Below are 21229 nucleotides of genomic sequence, written 5' to 3'. Positions count from 1 at the left end.
AAAAAAAAAAAAAAAAAAAAAAAAAAAAAAAAAAAAAAAAAAAAAAAAAAAAAAAAGAGGATGTTAAATTTCCAAAGCTTCCATTAATGATAATAAATGAAGGGGTTTTGCCTTACTTGTATTTCATGGACCATTTCTTGTTCGAATTCACATCTCTTATCAAAATTTGCATTCCTTCCTTATCACTCAGAAATGGAAGATTCTCTTCAGCTTCCCTCTGTGTTAAAATCATCAGCAAATTTGGAAAAAAAAAAAAAAAATTAAAAAAAAAAACAATAATAGGGTTTTTAATTATCCTTTTTTTGGATTGTTTTATTTCAGTTTCACTGTTCTATTGGATGAGGAGGGGAAAAAAAAGACAGAGATCTGAAAGTACAAACCTTGGGGAGGACAATCCTGCCCAAAGACCCGACATCACTGTTCTTCAGCTCTTTCTTCAGCAATATTCTCAATACCTTGTCCCACCAAAAAAAAAGAAAGAAATCAGTTTCTAATTAAATAAATAAATAAATAAAATGAAATGTTTTAATGGATCGCCCACCTTATTTGGGGTGCTGAGGGTGGAGAGATTGAGATTGTGGGTTCTGTTGGGTTGAGAAGGAGTTACTGTTATTCGTTTGGAATGGTGGTCGCTGCTACCGGCGAGCCCAGAAGAGGAGGAGGAAGAAGAAGGGGGTTTAGTGACGCTGAGGCTTCTTTGGCGGGCGAGTCTTCTCTTACTTCTAGCCACTTTAGTGGTCCAAGCATCCAAGCCTCTTCGGCCATCGTCTTTAGGCAAAAGGGGATTGATAGGCTCGTTTCCAATGGGGAAGCCGTAGGAGAGCAAGGAGGGTGGGACGAAATAGGATTGTGGAGTGCGGAGGGAGAATCCCAAGGGCGGGTGGGGAAGAATTGGGACGGGGGAATTTTTAGGAGGAGGAGGAGGAGGAGAGAGGGGAGTGGTGGGGGGGAACGGAGGAAGGTTGAGGTTGTGGCGGTGGTTGCGGCGGCGGTGGCGGTGGTCGTCGTCGTCGTCGTCCATATGAGGAAGGTGGGGGGGAGTTTTTTAGTTTTAGTTAAGGGGGGAGGAGGAGAGTAGTGAATTGGTTAAAAAGGAAGGGGAGGAGGAGGGAGAAATGCGTTAAGAGGGTGAGGGGTCCGATGCGGCGGAGAGTGTGACAAGTGGGAGGAAGAGGGTGGGTTTTGGGATGCACGTTATTTTGATCTGAGCCTCATCTGAGCAAGGGGAGTGAAGTTAGTGTGAGTTATAGGTTGTATGAGAGAGTTAAAAGGGTTCGAAGTTGGCGCGTTAGATGGTTTAAATGTGGCAGATTTGGGCTAACCTTAGCACGGAACACCATGCAACCCGCGGCTCACCCAACCATCCAACTCCCCATGTCAATATTACAAAAATCCCTCTCTTTCTCGCTTTCTAGCACAAACTCCACATTTTCTCTTTTTCTTTTGCTTTACCTCCTTCCTTTCAACATTCATACCATATTAAGATTCACAAACCGACACAAATACAATACAAAATGGGACAAAGTTTTAAGTGGTCATTAGGGTTTAATCGCGTTCATGAATACAAAATGGTATGTATGATGTCTTTTAGGTTAAGCTAAAAGTAAACCCATTATGATCCACTCTTAGAGTAGACATTATCATACCATGGTAGATATATATGGAGTTTTATAAAATTATACCAAAAGCATTATCATTACGCTGACTCAACCTAAATTAAAAAGTGAAGACACGAACATACCTAAGACATTGTTTGGGCATCAATCGAGTCAGTATAATTTAGGCTTGAACTTGATTAATTGGATCAAAGTTACGGTCGAGCTTGGGACATCTATTGACATGACTGAGTGAATATTACTTGAAAAAATATATTTTTTTTTTTAACTATTTTCTTAATTAAATGTTGAATTTCTAATTTCATTGAATTCATTTTTAACATTCTGGTGTGTTTTACTAAATGATTTTATAAAATTTATTTTAGCATATTTGAGTTTATTAAAAAAAATAAAAATTGTATATTTGAATGAAGTTGACTGGTGGGATAAAGTACAAGAACAAAATTAAATTTAACATTATTCAACATCTCTTAAATAAACAAAATTAAATAGATAAAAATGAAACCATTATTAAGTAGGTTTTTTTTTTGTGTAAAAGACACGAATAGATAAGTTGTAACGCCGTGTTATAATTAGCAACGGTTTAGATTTGCTATGTCCATACAAAGAACATCGATCTACACCTTTTTGAAAGAAATGAAACATTAAATAAATCGTGGTGACGTACTATGATTGGCCACCGATATAAATCTTATATGTCTAAAACATAACTTCATTGGCGCCGATAATGAAGGAACCATTAAGTAGTTAATAGCATTATATTCGTCCGAATAATAATATATACAAAATAAGTGAATTTAATGTATTACTAACAGTGAAAGTGAGAATATGTTAATGACAAATAAATTATAAATTAGAATGATTTAACTAAAAAAATATATTGTTATTAGAAAATAATAATAATAATAAAATAAATAAATAAAGGAGGGAGAGGTGGTATGGAATCCTGTATTCCAATGGGTAAGAGAGAGGTTAAGAAACGGCCTGCATACTTTAACTGAAATTCTTACTTTTGTCATTTTCCATTCCAGTATGATTTTTTCCGCAAAACATTTATTAAAGCTTCAGCAAACTAATTTTTAATATAAAATACTTAAAAAAAAAAAAAATTGAATTTCTTGAAAATTGAATAACTTACCATGTTTGTTGAATAGTCAATAAAAGGAAACTGCCAAACGTTCATCCATACTTTGTGTTAATACGTTCAATAGGAAGTTACAGATTTTATTTTATTATTTTGAAAAGAAATATAATTTTACTTTAATATATAATATATAAAAACATCATTTTACGATGTTAGAAATTAAAATCTGAAAAAATAATAATATTTTTACCCATAGTAATAATATTAAAATTACTACTCAGAATTGATTTTTTTTATTATTTAATGGTGATGAGTGAAGTGGAGCTGAGGCCCATGAAACGAGAGAAGCATGAATGGGTAACGGCCCATAATGACGTGGCTGCAAAAGGTTGATTTTTTTTATTATTAATGCATGATGACGTGGCTGCAAGATCCTGAAATTGGAATAACGGGCCATTATTTTGAGTCTAAAAGTCGGCCCATTATTCTGCAAAACGGGCCAATGGGGCTGGTTGACTTGTTTTGAAAGAAATTGTTTAATAAAGAATGGTTTGTTGGAGATTGTGGGTCCCACAATGGGGAGAAGGGTGATGGACGGCGTGGAGTTGGAATTATAACGTCAAAATTTGGAGACTCCAATGGAGCAGTTGAAACCGCTAACGGACACACACGTCATCTCACCTACTGTGACTGTCTGTCACCTCCTCCCTTATCGTCACCTGGCCTCTACCACGTGCCATCCTCCTATTTGTCAGTCACAATCCATGCCTCGTGTTTCTCCTCGTACATTCGTACTCCATTGGATTAGAACAACACCACAGTTTTTTTTAAAATATTAAGCTAAATAAATAAAAGAAAATTCAAAATATTGTTTTTTTTATTTTTATTTTATTATATATATATATATATATATATATATATATATATAATGAATTTGACTTTGGATATGGTGTTAACTGTAAACCAATAAATAGTGGGATTAGAGATTGACTTGAAGTTGGGACAAAATGATTATGGAAGTGGAGACTTTGGTTGGAAATTCGGTCAATTTAGATAAATAAATAAATAAATAAATTGAACCAAATTCAAGCCCTTAGAAACAAGGGTCACCCTCCTCCACTCCCAGATCCAATTTCTCCAAATGATGTCAGAAAATTAAATAAATAAAAAGAATTAAAAATACTGAAACCACAGGGACAACATTCACCACAACTCAGATACAGAAACGTTCGGAAAGAGAGAAAAAGATCAATTCCCACCACTCCGCATCCATCCACCGCCGCCGCCGCCGCCGCTGCCGCCCCTGATCGCCCCCAGAATCCAACATATCCGTTTACGTAACAAAATGAAATCTTTTGCTTTTTCGTTTGAATTTATGTGATGATCCCTTCTGGATGTGTGTTTTTTTTTTTCAGACCATCATTTATTTTCAGCTCAATAATGTCTGCCCTACTTCTGTGTCTCTGAAACTTAATATCATTTCGCAAATTTTCTTTTTTCTTTTTTGTCGTAATAAAATTAAAAACCCCATCTTGTGGTAGAAAACCCTAGCTGATTCATGCAGAGAAGGGGGAAGTTCTTGAAGCCTAAAACGCTCTCCATTTAGTATTTCTCTAAGATCCCAAAAAACCCTTTTTGTTGCAAATCGATTGGTTGAGAGATGCAGCGTGGGCGAGATGATCAAGATCGGAGATTGAAGGCTCTACAAGCGCAAAATCAAGCTCAGCCACAGCCACAAAAATGCCCTCGTTGTGATTCTCTCAACACAAAGTTTTGTTATTACAATAACTACAGCTTATCTCAGCCTCGTTATCTTTGCAAGACTTGTAGAAGGTACTGGACTCACGGTGGTACTCTCCGTAACGTCCCCGTCGGCGGTGGCTGCCGGAAGGGTAAACGACCCAAGCAATCTTCTCACTCATCCGACAACTCCAACTCACAACCGTTGCCATCACTACCGCTGCCGCAGATAGTCCAATCCAGTTTAACAACAACTCCGCCGCCCGTAATTTTCTCGGGTACTCCCGTCATCACGCCGTCCTCTTTTTTCAATCCTGGTGAGCAAGATTAGAACTTGACCTTAATTTAGTTAAAAAAAAAAATCTCTTTTTTTGAATCAATTTCTCAGTCCTTCCTATTTTGTTGGAATCATGGAATAAAAAAGATGGAATTTTTATGATGCAGTTGGAGAATTGGGGTCATCTTCCAGCTGGGTCAATTCATTTGGATCATCACAAGGGCAGCGTCCAATTCAACCACCGGAAATAATCTACGAAATGATGGACCAATCATCAGGGAAGGCCGCCGTGAGTTCATCTTCTCAAGCAGGGTGGTCGGAAAGTTACATCAACAATTATATTTCAAACCCAATCGCCGCAGCAGCCGGAGAGAACATTGTCTGGACACCAAACAACAACAACAACAACAATACCGCCATGGCGGCCACAGGCAACCCCACGAACAATAGTACTACAATTAACCAGTGGCCTGATTACATGGCAGGATTCGATCCACCCCCATGACATGATCGATCACAAATCTGAGGAATTCGATTCTTTCGTTTCAAAAAAAAAAAAAAAAACATACCTTTGATATTCCGTATATATAAATAGCTTTGACTCAAGAAATTCTCGGCGATGAAGTTGAAGGTAATTTGACAAATGGTCTAAGAACAAGCATAGGTTGTGATGTATATTAATATAGGTTTGTTTGTGTTCCAACGCTACTTTTTTGGTTTGATTGAAGAGAGTAATTATGATGTGGTTATGTTTTCCGAGCACTTTAGCTCGTTTAACTAAATTCACTGCTAAAGTGAGAGAGCCTTAAAAGAAGAGAAAAATACAAGCTTGTTGTGTTCATGAATAAGAGGAGTTTGGTTGGTTGTGTGTGAAAATGTGTCGATATGGGGAAGGTTATTTTGTTTTTTACTGTTGGATTTTACCCACCACCAGTTTTACTTTACTTTACTTTACTTTACCTTGTTTTTTTTTTTTTTTTATGTGGCAGTAAAAATGCAGGCTTTTGAATGGGAGGCTATGGATATGAAGTAGTTAAATGAAAGCATGCACGAGTGGAGTAGAAGAGGGCCCAAAGTCCCATCGAATATGAGCAGTACATCACAACACAACACGTTGGGCTACGACTCGGGTACCCTGCCGCCCATCATTTGGTCACCTGCCTGCCCTTTCGCCAGATAAGATAACCCTTTTTCATTCTCTATTGTTGACTCACCCATTATTCTCTCTCTCTCTCTGTACTCCCCACACTACCTGCTATCATTGCATGGAATTGTTCATCGCCATGAATGCCCCCTTCCAACCTTTTTAAACCATTGCTCCACTCCCTTCATCATCACATCACCCACTTCCTTTTTACATCTTCTTTTCAAAATCACCCTACTACTACTACTACTCAATTACATTATCAAATTTCATTAATATATGAATGAATTTGAGCATGGAATTTAACTTGATCATAAATAAGGATGGATCTTATTGTGTATGAGACAACCCCACATAATCTTATGTCAATCAGTATCGAGCTGAGCACATAGTCTCTCAACTCATATAGTTCTACAGGGTCCCAAGTATTAGAACTATATGGATGACATGTTAGAGATAACTTCTTTTACTCGGTTAGAACCATCTCGACAAAATATTGGTCTTTTTAGGCTTGAATTTTCATGACTTTGCTTTGTCTCATACAAGTATTGATATGTGAAAATCACTACAAGGGGAGTAAGATTCGGATTACCGTATTGATCGAATATCTTGAGGCAAGAACATTGTTTGAGATTCGAATCACTCCACAAGCAAGATCGATCATGTCTAGCTTGAATAATTCTTGTTGATTAAATATCTCAAGGAAGGAACACTTGATTGAGATTCGAATCACTCCACAAGCAAGATTGATCGTGTCGAGCTTCAATGATTCTACATGCAACCTATACTACATAGAATTGCAAAGAAACTTAGCAATTGGCTAAAGAAGAGCACAAATGCTTCTTTTACTGTATTTTAAAAGTCTCGTTACAAATACAACATACATGGCTTTATATAGCCTTAAAATGAAACTATTAAGGGCATTCCAAGAGTTCTAACATTCATACTTAATGGTCATAATTAACCATTACGTAACCTAAAATAATAAAGAGTCTTCAAATACATTAATGAAATACAATAACTCTAAATTGTAATTCACCAAGAATTTATAACATGAAACTTCATTCTTCTTCGATGTGTGGCATGAATTGAAATATCTTTTGATAATTTCAACAATATTTTCTTCATATCTTCATTGAAGCATATTGTATGATTGATGTCTCTTAGTTCACATCAAGTATGTATAACAAGGATATTTTCCATTTGCATAAACAATTTTTCATGGGAAATAACATGTTTGAAGAGGTTTGAGGTTGCTTGGAAGGCAACCAAAAATAAACCGACCTTAGTAGATAATTTAATTTATTGGTCCAAATCATAAATAATTTACATGTATATATATATATAGAAAGAGTGTGTAAAAGAAGGGACAACAAAATAAAAGGAAAAAAAATAAAAATAGTGTCGGCGAAGGAAGCTTGAGTCAGCAAAATAATAATTATAAATAAAGAAATAAAGAAACCCTACAGGCTACAACCACTGCTCATATGTCTGGTCCTATGCGTAGAATGGACTAGTTGTTGTCGTGTTGTGTTTCGAGTATTAATAGAATGTTTTTTTATTTTGTCATAATGTATAATGGTGTCATTTAAGAACATTCCGACTAAGATCACATTAACATCCTCTTCCTTATACGTATTGCTTTCATACTCATATTTTAATATCCCAACCATATAATATAATGTTTTTACATCTTCTTTCCATTTGCCGTAATGTAACGCTCTTCCTTTCATTCTTATTTTATATTTGTCTTAATTTAGATTAGATGTATTGAAATTGAAAGCCAGACCCAACTGCTGTGGATTGATTTGATTTAGTTTGATGTTCTACTTTGGGCCGACTAATAAAGACAATATTGGCCCATTTATAATTTTTTTTTTTCTTTTTTAATGTTATTTCATAATGTCTTTGAAGTTCTTCAAAGATAAAAGGCACTCAATCTAATAGCCTCTACTCCTCAATGATGAAGCTTAGCTTGGGACCCAAACTAGAATGGGTGTCATTGTAATCAAGTGAGCTACTCGATTATAATTTACTATGAACTCGGGATTATATCACGAATTGTCAATCTTTGTATAAAAAATATGCATGAATTTAATGTAAGAAGAGATCATAGCGACAATGTTAATCTATGAGAGAATTGAGCAAATTAAATTTACGAAATTTAAGGATCTAACCATTACAATAACAAAGATCCCTCTCATCTTGTATACCCTTAACAATATGTCCAAAAAGAAAATGAAAAAAAGAAGAAGAAATATGTATCCGACCCGTTTAGAGGCATGCATGGAAGAAGGCATGCGAGCTATGGGTATGGGTGTGAATGAGTGAAAGGACATGAAAGTTGTTGAAAGTAAAGACATAAAATTCTAACTTCTTTATAGGATGCTACTTTTATAAGGGACGAAATGAAAGAGGATCCGAGGTTCCTCTCAGCGCAATTACCTATAAAATTCTCAAACCCTCATCGTTTGAGCCTTTTTTTGCAGCTGACATGATCGCTCCGATCCACCTCTGCTCGTCTTTCCTCCCAACTTTATTCTTAATTTCAGAGGGAGATCCAAATACAAATACAAATACTCTACCTAGAATAGAGAAGCAATTGAGGACCCGTTATTCGTTGGATCGTGCCAATTCCCGGTTGCAGCCGTTGTCGAGTTCCAAAAATGAGATGGGTCGGAGAAATTCGATAGATCGACTTGCTCCGTGTGATTCTGACGTAGCCTGTTAGGATTATGAATAAATGATTATGTAATGATCTAAAAATTTAAGCTTTTTGAGTTAATTGTGATTCAATCCAACCTGTTTAACCCCTCCATCTTCGCTTCCTTCATCGGTGGCATCGTCAAACTAGCTTCGAAATTACTCGAAAGCTGCGAATTGCGGTCGAAGGAGATCGTGGGATGATGGAAGTGATTTGAATTGAGTGAAATATCTTGAATTTGCTTAGCGGGATTGAATCCGTCCCGGAGATCACCGATGTGGGAGAGAAAACCCGGAGAAGAAAACCCTAAACCGCCACCAATGGCATCGAACTGCGGCGGCGAAACGTTAAGAACAGCAGAAACAGAATCAAGATTTGAAAATTGAAGATTTAAGGGAGATGGGTTAGTGGTATGTACCCCAAAAAACATTGGGTTGTTGATATGAGTTGAAGCTGAAGAAGAAATATTAGCAGTAGTAGCGTTGATGGAGTTGAGAAAGCTAGGGTTTTGACTTGGAGTTGACGTGGAAGTACCGTTGACTGAGGAGGAGTTGGAGGAGGAGGAGGAGACTTTAAGGCGCTTGTTCTTCCGGCAGCCGCCACCGACAGGGACATTTCTCAAGGTTCCTCCACGAGTCCAGTAGCGTTTGCAGGCCTTGCAAAAGTGCCTTGGCTGAGAGAGGCTGTAATTGTTGTAGTAACAAAATTTGGTGTTGGAAGAATCACAACGCGGGCACTTAAGAGCTGGTGGTAGCGGTGGTTGTTGTTGTCGTCGTTGTTGTTGTTGACGGGGTTTGTCCATAATCGGAGAAGGTGAAGCCATTAGGGACGAACCCTTTTTATCATTTAAGAGATTCTAAAGCAAATGAGTTGAAAAAGGGAGAAGAAGAAGGGAGAGAGAGAAGGTTAAGATGTTGGATTAGGGTAAAATAAGAGAAGAGAGAACAGAACCAGATATTCTATTCCAAAAGCTACGCAACAAAAAATGGGGAGAGAGTCATGTTGAGTATAATAATTGGAGAGAGAGAGAGAGAAAAAAAGAGAAAGTTGTGCCCATTTTCTAATACCGTTGAAGAAAGGAAATATTCTTGAAGTTGCTACACATTTTCTCCACTCAAACAAATCCTTTTAACTCTTTTTTTTTTTTCCTCATGGGATTCAAATATTCAAACAAAACAATGAATGTACTTCGACTTATGTTTGGTGAAATTGTTTTTTTTTTAGGGTTTAGGGTTTAAAACATGACAAGATCTCATAATGTTAAAATAGTTTAGGAAAAAGTGAAAAATTACAGCTTCAAGTTTACATTTTCACGTGGTGGGTCTGAAAAAACATCCCAAATTCGAATACTTTTATGATTAAAAAACCCAAAAAAAACAGGTGGGAAATTCGAAAGCGAGGGAAAAGACAAGGAGATAAAGTAGAGAGATATTAGTTATGAATGTGGGAAGGTTCAACGAAATATAGAACAATACTTCATTCGTACGTAACAACAACATTCCTTTTGTGTAATCCTAAGTAACCTCTTCCTGACATAATATTGTTCACTTTGAATATAAGCTCTGGTGATTTTGTTTTGAGTTTTTAAAAATGCTCGTTATAATGGCGATGTCTTCGTGTTCTGTGCTGATGCAAATAGAAAGCAAACGGAAAGCCATTGGAGACTGAGTTTGTGCAATGGAAGAGAGAGAGAGAGAGGGGAAGCAGAAGAAGGTGCAGAGGCATGTGGAGGGCAGCTCATTTATGTGTGAAAAGAAGTGGAAAATAAAGCGAATCAGAGGTTGAGGAAGAAATGGATTTTGTAGGGCTCCAAGGGATTTGTTTCCTTAAAATTCTGGCCCCCATCATTATTCTTCAGCAACCCTAATTTGTTCTTCAAACAAACAAAAGGAATTTAAACTAATCTTAATCTATCACTTAAGTAGAACATTAGTTTATAATTTATTCATTGTTTAATCTGGTTGAGAAACTAAACAGTTGTTCTCGTGGTTTGAGATTTATTTATGAACCTCCCTTTCAAAGAATCTTTGCTTTGTTCCATAAAACAATACCTGCCAAAAGCTTCCCACTTTATTTTGCTACTCCTAGGCCTCTCACCCCCACTCCCTAAAATGCATATACACCACCAAAATGGGATGCCCTCTTGGACTAGCTTTAACACCCTTGGTTTTAATATGCAAAAGTGGGGTTACAACATCAAAATTATGAAATTTAGGATTAAAATATGATTAAAACCTCGTGACCCATCTGATAATATAACTTAACAGTGAGATCCCCACATGGGTTTGAGAGGAAAACGAAGGATTCTTTATAAAAATGGTATTTTGAAACCATGAAGTTGATAATACTACGTAACAGGTAACGGACCAACGAGTTGATAATGGATAATGGAGGGAAAGATGAGGAAAGAAAGAGGAGGGGGAGAAGGTTCCTCCATTCCATTCCATTCCATATACATGAAATTAAGGAATATCGTAAAAGAGAAGCAAAGGTGAGGTGGTCCATAATATAAGTAGAGATAAGCAGAATTTGAATAAATATTTTGGCACCACCGCCGTCCCTATCAATCAAGAGATTCCAAATAGAAAACTAGTGAGAGAGGTTGGTGTACCCATCAATGCCTCGCCACAATCACCCAACTTGCTCACAAACATGTAATTAAAACAACCCACTCACTTCCCAACCTTCTTCATTTCGCTTTCAACATACCTCTTCTCTTAGTCAACACAACTGGGTTTGGTTAAGTGCATCAAATTCAACCAGTTTGAGACATGAACCAATGCCATGTCTTCCGGAAACCTTCTTTCTTTTCCATGCAAATACATATATATCCACTTCAGCTTTCACACACCCTTTTCTTCTTTTCATATTTATGATTTGATCTAACATCATTTTACCCTCGTCGTCTCTTAATAGCTATTTCATTCAACTAAATCGTTTCAATATACTCGTCTCTTAATAGCCATACGATGGGGAAAGAAGGGAAAGGAAGCATTGAGTATGTATATTTGTATTTGTATGGGTAGGGTGCCTAATTATGGGTATCTAAAGGCATTTTGGACTGTTCCTTATGGCACCTTTTAACTCTTCAATGATCCCCCACTCTCCCTTGGGCCCTCAACAATGTTTTCTTCCCAATTCTTCCATCTTATTTCATGCATCACTTTCATATACATACACTCGATTCAAAATGTGAAACTACCGTGAAGACAAACTGAAAAACAGGCCCCACCTCACGCGGGGAAGACCAAATCGTGGTGGATCAAGGCTACTACATAGCCAAATTGGTCACCCAAAGCCACAAGAGAGAAAAAAATTGAGACACGGCTCGTTGGAAACATGCACTCGGTGGGGTAATCGGTGCAAAGTGTTGGATGAAAGTCCCGCATCAGTTAATTTAGAGAATGATCATGGGTTTATAATTAAAGAATACTTTCTCCATTGGCACGAGACCTTTTGGGAAAGTCTAAAGCAAAGCCATGAGAACTTGTACTCAAAGTGGACAATATCATACCATTGTGGAGAGTCGTGTTCGTCTAACATGGTATCAGAGTCGTGCCCAAATAAAACTTAGTCATGTTAATAAACTCCTCAAATTTCGAACAAAGGACTCCAAAAGCTCCTTGAAGGCATGGTCAAAAAATAAAAATATTTTGCACTTTATTATGTGGACCTAGAGATCCATTTCCTCCTGGTAAAGGCCCAAAGGTCCGTAACGAGGACGCAAAATTTGGGCCCGCAGGCTGGTTCCCGCTTTCTAAATGGGCCCGAGAGCCCTACAAGGCCCAATATATAAGCTCTTCTTACAAACCGGCTAACCAGCATAAAATTTGAGGTGTTGTACCTTGTATTGTCTTGTTTCGTTTTTTTGTTAGTTATTACTTTTATAAATAAGAAAATAATTGATATAAAAGTTAAATTATAAAATGTGCTAATTGGCCTATAAATATTTTGATAATATTTATATAAGCATTACAAAACATTAATATTTATGACCCCTTATAATTATTTAAAATTTTTGTTTTTCAAATTTGGGTCTATTTTTAAAAATATAGGTAAAAAGTGGAAAACATATCGTATTTATAAACTTGATTTTTAATTTTTTTTGTCTTTTTTTACAAATCTAGGGTACCCCTAAACTTTGTTGTCGAGGAATCCTACTTTTTAGGCATATTAAAAATTACATTCTAATATGATAAGGTTGCTTACGTAGTTGAACATTATGTCATATATTCGATTATCCTTTAAATTTAATTTCTCCAATTACAAAATGAGCTTTTATAAAATTTTAATATAAATATACTATTTTCATTAAATTGTTTGTGTAATTTTCCAGAAATAGAAAATAGAAAAAGAAAATTGAAATAGTCAAAGTGGATACAGTTGGCAGGAGAATAAGGTTCTGATTTACCATCCTTCGGGAACAGATGGGTGGACCAAAATGAATGAGGCACCTGCATCATTGTGGTCCATGATGTACCAGATAATTACCCCCAAAAATTAATATAAAAGCATAAAAGAATATAGGACAGTTGCCCACTAACCTCCAAACCAATTGGCGCCCATAAAACAAATATCGTCTCAAATCTCGCAAAAATGAAAAAAGAGGGGCATAGGCTACCGTGCCTACGCATTCACCATATGGAGCCACGTGGCAAAGATCCATAGGTGGACAGTGTCGAAATCATTGGCTGATATAGGGCTGTCACCTTTGGGCCAGGTTTGTCAATAATACACTCGGAATCGTCCTCCATCTGTCCAATGGAAAATGACTGTCAACTATTATACCGACAAAGACTCTTCCTTTACGCCATTCCCCAAATACTATGCATTTCACCATGTGACATATTTCCTAATGTTTTTTTTAAACCTTATAATTACAAATTATAACACATATTTAGTACTTATAATATGATTTTAGTCCCTAAACATCATAATTTTTTTTCCAAATGTTTATATTTATAACTATAGGTTTAAAAAACAATGGTTATGATTATTTATCAATATTTTATATTATATACTTAACATAGTGAAGATTCTCTCCCATTTATTGCTTGTCTTAATCCGTTTTCTTGAATTGGGTTCTTATAATTTTACTTTGAATACATCGATTCAAGGCCCATTAGAATAAAGTTGATTTAAAAAAAAAAAAACGTCAATGTAAAACACAAGCTACAATATGTCAATATCAGGAAAGATAAATTTATTCTTGGTATACAAATATATAAAAACATACATATATGGATATGAATCTCGAAAAATAAACTACCAATTCATTCATAAGTTTAACGATTCGATGAATTGATATGATTGGATAATACTCGAAGAGAATCCCAAAAATTGAAAGGCAAATATTTTGAAGCACGAGGCAACCACACAAGGTAAAGAAAATAATAGCACTTGGGACAAGGACGGCTAATTATATACATTAATACTTTTTAAAAAAGTATAGAAAATTAATAATTTTGAATTTTTAAGATTTATTGAAAGCTAATTAATAATTATGTAAATAAATAAATAAATAATAAATAAATAATGCATGGAAGCTGCGGTCCTCCACTCACTAGTTATTTCCGTTGTAGTTTATATATAGTGTATGTTTCTTCTGAGTTGCTCCACATAGGCTTCTCTGCAAAAATGGAACACTCAGGAGATCAAGGTTGGGGGGAACCAGTGGAGGAGGAGGAGGAGGAGGAGGAGGAGGAGGACGACGACGACGACGAAATAGGGTTTGTAAAAGACGAGAGGAAGAAGAGAGCCGCGAGTGGTAGCCGAAGCGGCAGCGGAGGAGGAAGGACTTCGGTGCCGCGTTGTCAAGCCGACAGCTGCAATGTCGATCTGAACGGCGCCAGGGCGTACCACCGCCGCCACAAGGTGTGTGAGTTCCATTCCAAGGCAGCGGTGGTGATTTTGGCCGGACTCGAACAGCGCTTTTGCCAACAGTGTAGTAGGTAAAAAATAAAAAGAATACACATTAACCAATCACTATGCTTAGCGTAAATAAGTTATAAAAAAATAAATAAAAAGATTTAATATTTAACAGTTATGAATATAAAAAATATAAGGCATCACTAATTTGGGGTGTTTTCTTATGTTATTATTATTACAGGTTTCATTCGGTATCAGAGTTCGATGAGACAAAAAGAAGCTGCCGGAGACGTTTGGCCGGACACAATGAACGGCGGCGAAAAAACTTACCGGACTTCCAGGGACAATCCTCCACTTGACAGTGACCTAAGAACTACTGATTAATAATGATAATAATAATGATAATAATAATAATAATAATAATAATAATAATAATAATAATAATAATAATACAGATTAGTACTAAGAAAGAAGAGTTAGTGCGGTGAAGTTGGAAGTTAATTATGCTCTCTCTCTTCTGTCAACCCAAAACCAACTTAATTAGTTTCCTCTCTTTCATCGGTTTTCTTTGGGTGTTTGTCTGTAAGCTTTTGCTGTTTAGGCCAAAGTTTTCATTTTTATAATATAAATATTAAATATTAAATATTAAATATATGCGTTCATTTCTGTTGTTCGTAGGACTTATTTTTTTCATTTTATTTTTTTTGATGTTTAAAATAAGTTTCGGAAAATAATAAAATTGTTATGTATTGAAAACAATAACAGAGTTGACGACAAATTATTTATGGATATTAAAAATATACTTTATTTATTACTTTTAATGCGTTACAACATTTCTCTATGACGATTTATAAACATGGATTTGCAAAATTATATGAAGAATTTGAGCGTTTTAATTAATTATAAACGAAAATAGGAAGGAATTGGAATTACCAAAATGCCCTAGGCTGTTTGTGTACAAATTCTTCGGTGTGGAGTGGAGCGGCTTTTTATCAAATCTGATGCCGTGGAAATTTCGTATGTCGAAAGAAAAGCAAGAGCACGAGGCTCCCACACCTTTGCCTCTGCGCCCACCGTCCCCCTTCATCATCTCTACCAACGCCAAAAGTTTGCTCAGCTTACAAATTTGTTAGTTGTTTCTTCAACTTGTTTTGATTGAAACCCAAGCAATGCCGGCTCAGAAGCGCGCTTATGAGGCTGACGATGTTCAGCTTTTGCCGCTACTCCATGATAGCTTCGACGAACGTTCTGAAGATGGAGAATCTGAGGGTACGCTTCTTTTTCTGCTCAGAACCCTAAATTTCGACGATGTGACCGAGTGGTTGAGGTTCCTGCATTTCATATATGTTGATGTTTGTTTGCTTAATTCTTTTTTTTGTGTCTGTACTGAGTTTGTGGTGTTCTATTTCGCTCCTTGTTTCGTCAGAATCCGATCGATGCCCTTCGTCCAGTCAAGGAGATATGGATGAGTATGTTCCGTTTATGAGCTCTGTTTTTGGTTTGGTTCTTTTTGTTCGTCGTGCTGTTCCTTTTACTCTATTTGTTCTTTTGATTTATTTCGTCTGCTTGATTATGGAATAATTTGGTGCGTAACTGCTTGGGATTGATTTGGGAGGTTTGCTTCGCGGTAATGTTCATTAAGTTCTTGCTGCGAGCGTATTAGAATACGAGTTGTGTAGGCTTCACGTGCTGAGGCTTACGTCGATTTTACTCCTGCGCCGGAGTTTTCTCTACTTCCAGTTTTGAGTTTCTTTTCCGATTAAGGGTAGTGGAATTGAGTGCTGGATCTTGTGGGCGGGGTGGATTTCGTTGGTCGTATATGCAATCAGTGTTTTTGCATATGCTACGAGCTGCTGTTGGATGGGTAATGACGTCGAAGCTCACATGATTTTAGCTTCCTTGCGATGTTAAAGCTCACATGATCTGAGATTAAGCGTTTGCTTAATGTCGTATCAAGCTTACTATAACTGGTTCCCGCCATTGGTTGCTGAATCCAATTTGACGAAAATTACAAGTTAACGAATGGAAACCCGAAGTTTCGAAAAGTACGGTAGTTACCAGATTTTGGGCAACTTGGGTGGTACTCTTACGCTAGCGCGATGAAAGAACCATTTGGGTTGCGTTTTTGAATCTATATGCTGAACCGAAAGTTATTTATCGGTTCTTTAGTTGCATGGTAAAAAGTACAATTCCCTGAACAATAACACGATTTCAGGCGTCTTGCTATTATTACGACTCCCTAAATCTTCTGTTTCGTTTCTTTTCCAGATTTATAGCCGTGAAATTGTCGGACATCCGGAGAGAAGTTCAATGTCCTATCTGCTTAGGTATGTATTAATAATCCCTTTTAGTTGAACGTATTTATCTCAAATAAGACGAGATTTCTATCGATTTGAACATCTGGCCTTCATTCTTACACAATCCATGTTCTGAAAGTTAAATACGTTTACTTCTGAAACAAACTTGCTATTTTATATTGGCAGCAATGTGTTATTTGGTTTTTACTGATTTTAACAAGTATGATTGTTGTCATATCCTTAGTATCAATCATCATATATAATTAACTTATTTTTGTTCATGTACATAGAGTTTTTCCTTATTTAGATTCACACGATTTCATTAGTTGATTGAATACTTCCGTTTGCCCATTTGACAAACACGTGGAATGGATTACCAAAGTTTTAGACGTTAATTTTGTAGGAAGTGGCACAGATTTAGTTGGCCACTCTCTCGCCATTTTTAGGATGAGTTATATTTAAATAGGAAATCTGTTCAGAAGATTTGATAACCTAATTTTAAGTACAGTCAAAATTTTAGCAATTCTCTCGGTTTGTTATTTTACGCGTTTTATTTTCTTCCAACAACTTCCCGTCAACGATTTTCTCCCACCGAAAAGAAAAGGATTTCCTGGCCGATTATCGAAATCCAACATACATATGCATTGCGAAGATGGCCTATCAATAAGGTTATTTCAAATGCTTGATTTGTCCAGAATGAAATGCGGAGGATGAGAGAACTAATTTTAAATGAATTATTGAATCAATCTCCCTTTGAGCCATCTGATCTAAGAATCTATTTTGATGTGATAAAATCAACCTTTTGAATATAAGTTGTGTCAGAGAACATAGACTGTTTGTAATCCTGAATCTGGTTGTGATAGCGAAACTTAAAATCTCAGATTGGCTTTGTATTTTTTTGAATTATTGATTTAAAACTGGTTGGGATATGACTTCTTTATCAGATTATTTACACGCAAGAATCCATTCTTCTAGGTTATCAGTGTCAGGAATGAACACATTTCATGCCCGTCCCCCCTCCTCTAGGTCCTAAACACAATTAAAATTATTGCATTTTTTTGGCTCCTTGAACCTGCTTTGAATGTGCATTTGTATTTTAGGGGACATTTATATTTGCCATCCGTTTGCATTTCTTATTCTTCACAAGTAAATTATAAGTTAAGATGATCAACTTTTCCACCTCCACTACTTTGTCTTTAAATTAACGTTGTTATAGAGTTTTGCATATTGTGATTAGGCAGCTCCATCAAAGAGAAACTAGTTGATTGTAGATTGAATGAAAGTATATGAGGCTACGGAATTTGGTTTTCTTTTCTTTCCGTGTTGTGCGCTTCTCTTTGAACCTTACCCTTTCAGGCTACATTGTAAGTCCATTTGGCGCGAGGGCTTTATGATGGTGTTGCATGTATACACATAACAATTAATGGATATATGCGTATGCATGACTTTCAACTCATTGTTTACTCATATTGTCAAGATTATTGATCCTTGCATTCAGTTCATGCACATGCTGCTTTGTGATAAAGGAAACACCAAAGCATTTTATTTTTTTCGTAAGAAAATAACTAAAATCCAAAACAAAATATTCCTAAAATTTTGACATTTTTTAGTGGGTGTATCCAAATTATACGAGCCATGACATTCAAAGTCTTAGCACGGGGAAATATATTTAGGTGCATTTGATGGGCAACCTCAGAACTCATGTAGGAAGCATCTGCATCTCCACGTTTATGCTTGTGTAGTTTTCTTAGGTGAATTATGGAAGTTTTGCAATTTCAAATATGCAGGAATCATCAGAAAAACTAGAACCGTGATGGAATGCCTGCACCGTTTCTGCAGGGAATGCATTGACAAATCGATGCGTCTAGGGTATGCTCTTAGTTTTTATTTAGATGCTGTTAATTGCTGTACAGCTCTAGAAATTAAATGTAACTGCGCAATTTTCCCTCACCTTGTTGCTGCAGTAACAATGAATGCCCTGCTTGCCGCACTCATTGTGCCAGTCGACGCTCTTTGAGAGATGACCCAAATTATGATACCTTGATTTCTGTGTTATATCCAGATATTGACAAATATGAGGCAGAGGTAGGATTATTATGGTTTATCATGCAAGATTGGCGTTTGATGATTGATATCGTCATCTCTGCGTACTTTATACTGTTACATTTTTGCAGGAATTGGCTTTCCAAGAAGAAGAGAAAGCCCGTAATAAGCAGGTGAAGAGGCTAAGTTTTGTGGATTGTGTTAGTATGGACATGCATTCGTTTGTTTCCAGAGTTGATAAGTTCAGTCTACATTGTTCAATGTACAAGAAACCGCAGATTTTGTCATGCCGAAATTGATTAAAAATTAGAGACAAATTATTTAAATCATTATTCCATAAATATGCAATGCAAAGTTGTGGGAGCATTGGGACATGAAATAGAGCATGACATCTCGTGCTCTGTCCATATTTGGTCTAAAATGTTGGTTTTTGGTTATGTGGCAGATCCAAGCTTCCATTGCTCAGATACTTCAACGACAAACTGAAGCTTTGGGTAGAAAACGTCCTAAACCTTCAAGGAGATTGAGTTCTAGAGGACGAAAAAACTTCCAGAATCATATTGAGAGTCTAGGCTTTGATGAAAACGAGGATGAAAATGATTACGATGTAAGCAAAAATTCATCTTCTGCTGACGAGCGAATGGACACACGAACTAAAAGATCCAGGAGAGGATGTCCTGTTAGATTTTCCTTGTCTTCTTCAGCTACTGGGGCTGACGGGGCAGATGGTGGTGGTAATGAAAATGATTATGAAGTGAACAAAGAATCAATTGGTGCATCTACGGGGCTTGTTGGTAGCTCAGAAAGACTTTCATGGGGCAAAGGTGGAATAAGAAGTCACACTAGATATGGGGGTACTAATGGAGGGACCGGTAAAATCTCCAGGACTAACCGCCACACAAAGCTGTCAGATTATGTTCGAAACGCGGAAAATATCAGCGAAGAGGTAAAAACAAAAATTTGATGTGTTACCAAGCCTCCTTATGAATAAACTATAACATGTTACGTATAAATGGCTTGCCTATTGAATTACATGCATGTTGCTTATAAAAGCTCAGCGACCCTTCTTTGTTTCCATCCATTAATGACTTTGCCTTCTCTTCCTGACTTTTAGTTGGACGTCCACCTTATGCTCGTTTCCATGGATGAAAATAGAATACCCGCATTGCAAAGACCATTCCTTTGCTGCAGGCCTTCAGTGACGATTGGACACTTAAGTCAAGTAATGTTTCATTAAATGGAGCTGCACTTCATCCGTTTAGAGTCTTGTCCATTTATTTTGTTGAATAATGAGCTTCCTTCTTCAGTATGTTGCTCTCGAGACTGCGCTTACCGTCGATGTCGTTGAAATGTACATGGTGAAAGAGCTGCAAATGAAACTCAATCCTTCAAGCTCGAGAACTCTTATGGACCCATGTAAAGATAGTGTACAGATATTAAACGAGCAAGAAACGCTGTCGATGGTCAAACTCAAAACGCACTGTCTAGCTTGTGGCTATCTGGTATGCCTTGAACTTGAACCTACAGCGCACAAATTGCTTGAAAACAATGCACCCACTACAGCAATAAGCACCTGTATATACCTTTTCTTACAAAATTTTAAGCTTGTTGCCGTGATTCCAGCTTTTGGCATATCAGATAAAGGGCTAGAGTTCTACTGAAGACGAACTTATTTAGCTAAGGAGAAAAAGAGCCATCAAATCTCTGCATGCAGACATACTCATGCTTACCAGCGATTCATATTAGGAATAAATATGTAAGTAATTTCCGTACATGTACCAATGTGTTGTCTTTCTTCCCCTTCTGAATGTGTTATCTAACCACCTTCATTAGTTTCTTCTTATTGCTTTTCCCCATTTATCTGTAATTGATGCACCTAGGAGTCAATGTCATTTATCTGTAATTGATGCACCTAGGAGTGCAATTTTCACATTGACGTGGATAAAACACTAATTATCATTATGAAATCTATCCCAGATTAGATTCTGAAATAAAATCAACATTAATTATTATTCTGAAATCTATCCCAGACCAGATTCTGAATTAAAATCTATTCCAATTCAGATTATTCTGAAATCTATCCCAGATCAGATTCTGAATTAAAATCTATCCCAATTCAGATCAGATCTAGTCCGGATAATTCATTGTAAGCGAGTTTTTCTGTTTATCTGATTTCTTTGGTAATTTTTCCGCAGAGATGGTGCAATACTTAAAGTACATCTATGGTTGGTCCTATTCGAAAGCCCATTGAAATTGATCTTTAATGTACTAATTTTTTTTTTCCAGAAGCCTATGGTGTGGATTGAACAATTTAATCCCTACCTAGCTGATTGATTCAGACTCTATCCTTATCCATAAATCGTTTATTTATTTTATTATTTCTTTGGATTTTTCCAAAGCTAACAGTTACCCACTACATTTGTGGGCCCCAGAAGGAAATACAGTAGGCCCACACT

General features: G+C 36.5%; 5 protein-coding genes across 12 annotated transcripts in view; 3 read left to right on the top strand and 2 right to left on the bottom strand.

Annotated features, from left to right (window-relative positions):
• Positions 1-1026, bottom strand: part of LOC111433814 (B3 domain-containing transcription factor LEC2-like) — a 3214-nt gene extending 2188 nt beyond the window's left edge. The window contains exons 1-3 of the mRNA XM_023071037.1: positions 542-1026; positions 381-455; positions 117-217 (exon numbers count right to left, since the gene is read on the bottom strand). Coding sequence (XP_022926805.1) covers positions 117-217; positions 381-455; positions 542-1021 — 656 coding nt within the window. The 5' untranslated portion in view covers positions 1022-1026. The remainder of the gene's footprint in view (positions 1-116; positions 218-380; positions 456-541) is intronic.
• A 2840-nt stretch (positions 1027-3866) lies between these two features.
• Positions 3867-5507, top strand: LOC111433543 (dof zinc finger protein DOF5.6-like). The gene is made up of 2 exons (XM_023070610.1): positions 3867-4757; positions 4885-5507. The coding sequence occupies exons 1-2, from the start codon at positions 4361-4363 to the stop codon at positions 5220-5222; spliced, it is 735 nt and encodes a 244-aa protein (XP_022926378.1). The 5' UTR covers positions 3867-4360; the 3' UTR covers positions 5223-5507.
• Positions 5508-8191: 2684 nt separating this feature from the next.
• On the bottom strand, positions 8192-9566 carry LOC111433895 (dof zinc finger protein DOF1.4-like). The gene is made up of 3 exons (XM_023071156.1): positions 8984-9566; positions 8664-8896; positions 8192-8585 (listed from the first exon to the last, which is right to left on the bottom strand). Exons 1-3 carry the CDS (start codon positions 9386-9388, stop codon positions 8447-8449), a joined length of 777 nt encoding a protein of 258 aa, XP_022926924.1. The 5' UTR covers positions 9389-9566; the 3' UTR covers positions 8192-8446.
• Positions 9567-14133: 4567 nt separating this feature from the next.
• On the top strand, positions 14134-14996 carry LOC111433770 (squamosa promoter-binding-like protein 3). 2 transcript variants are annotated; one of them, XM_023070972.1, is made up of 3 exons: positions 14134-14516; positions 14675-14822; positions 14871-14996. In XM_023070972.1, exons 1-2 carry the CDS (start codon positions 14203-14205, stop codon positions 14790-14792), a joined length of 432 nt encoding a protein of 143 aa, XP_022926740.1. In that variant the 5' UTR covers positions 14134-14202; the 3' UTR covers positions 14793-14822; positions 14871-14996. The 2 variants fall into 2 exon arrangements, with proteins under 2 accessions (XP_022926740.1, XP_022926741.1); XM_023070973.1 differs by having other exon boundaries at positions 14868-14996.
• Positions 14997-15386: 390 nt separating this feature from the next.
• LOC111433615 (putative E3 ubiquitin-protein ligase RING1a) lies at positions 15387-21161 on the top strand. 7 transcript variants are annotated; one of them, XR_002708840.1, is made up of 11 exons: positions 15387-15702; positions 15860-15902; positions 16702-16760; positions 18518-18599; positions 18695-18815; positions 18905-18946; positions 19219-19719; positions 19888-19995; positions 20081-20275; positions 20397-20529; positions 20969-21161. XR_002708840.1 is itself a non-coding variant. In XM_023070713.1 (11 exons), exons 5-11 carry the CDS (start codon positions 18544-18546, stop codon positions 20421-20423), a joined length of 1050 nt encoding a protein of 349 aa, XP_022926481.1. In that variant the 5' UTR covers positions 15618-15760; positions 15860-16297; positions 16391-16609; positions 16702-16760; positions 18518-18543; the 3' UTR covers positions 20424-20612. The 7 variants fall into 7 exon arrangements, 6 of the variants coding, with proteins under 6 accessions (XP_022926477.1, XP_022926480.1, XP_022926481.1 ...); XM_023070713.1 differs by lacking the exon at positions 20969-21161 and adding an exon at positions 16391-16609 and having other exon boundaries at positions 15618-15760; positions 15860-16297; positions 20397-20612; XM_023070709.1 differs by lacking the exon at positions 20969-21161 and having other exon boundaries at positions 20397-20612.
• Positions 21162-21229: the final 68 nt, after the last annotated feature.

The sequence above is a fragment of the Cucurbita moschata genome, unplaced genomic scaffold, assembly GCF_002738365.1.
Source record: "Cucurbita moschata cultivar Rifu unplaced genomic scaffold, Cmos_1.0 Cmo_Scf00043, whole genome shotgun sequence".
NCBI lineage: Eukaryota > Viridiplantae > Streptophyta > Magnoliopsida > Cucurbitales > Cucurbitaceae > Cucurbita > Cucurbita moschata.
Note: the sequence above shows the minus strand (reverse complement) of the source record. Positions and strands in the feature narration are given on the sequence as shown.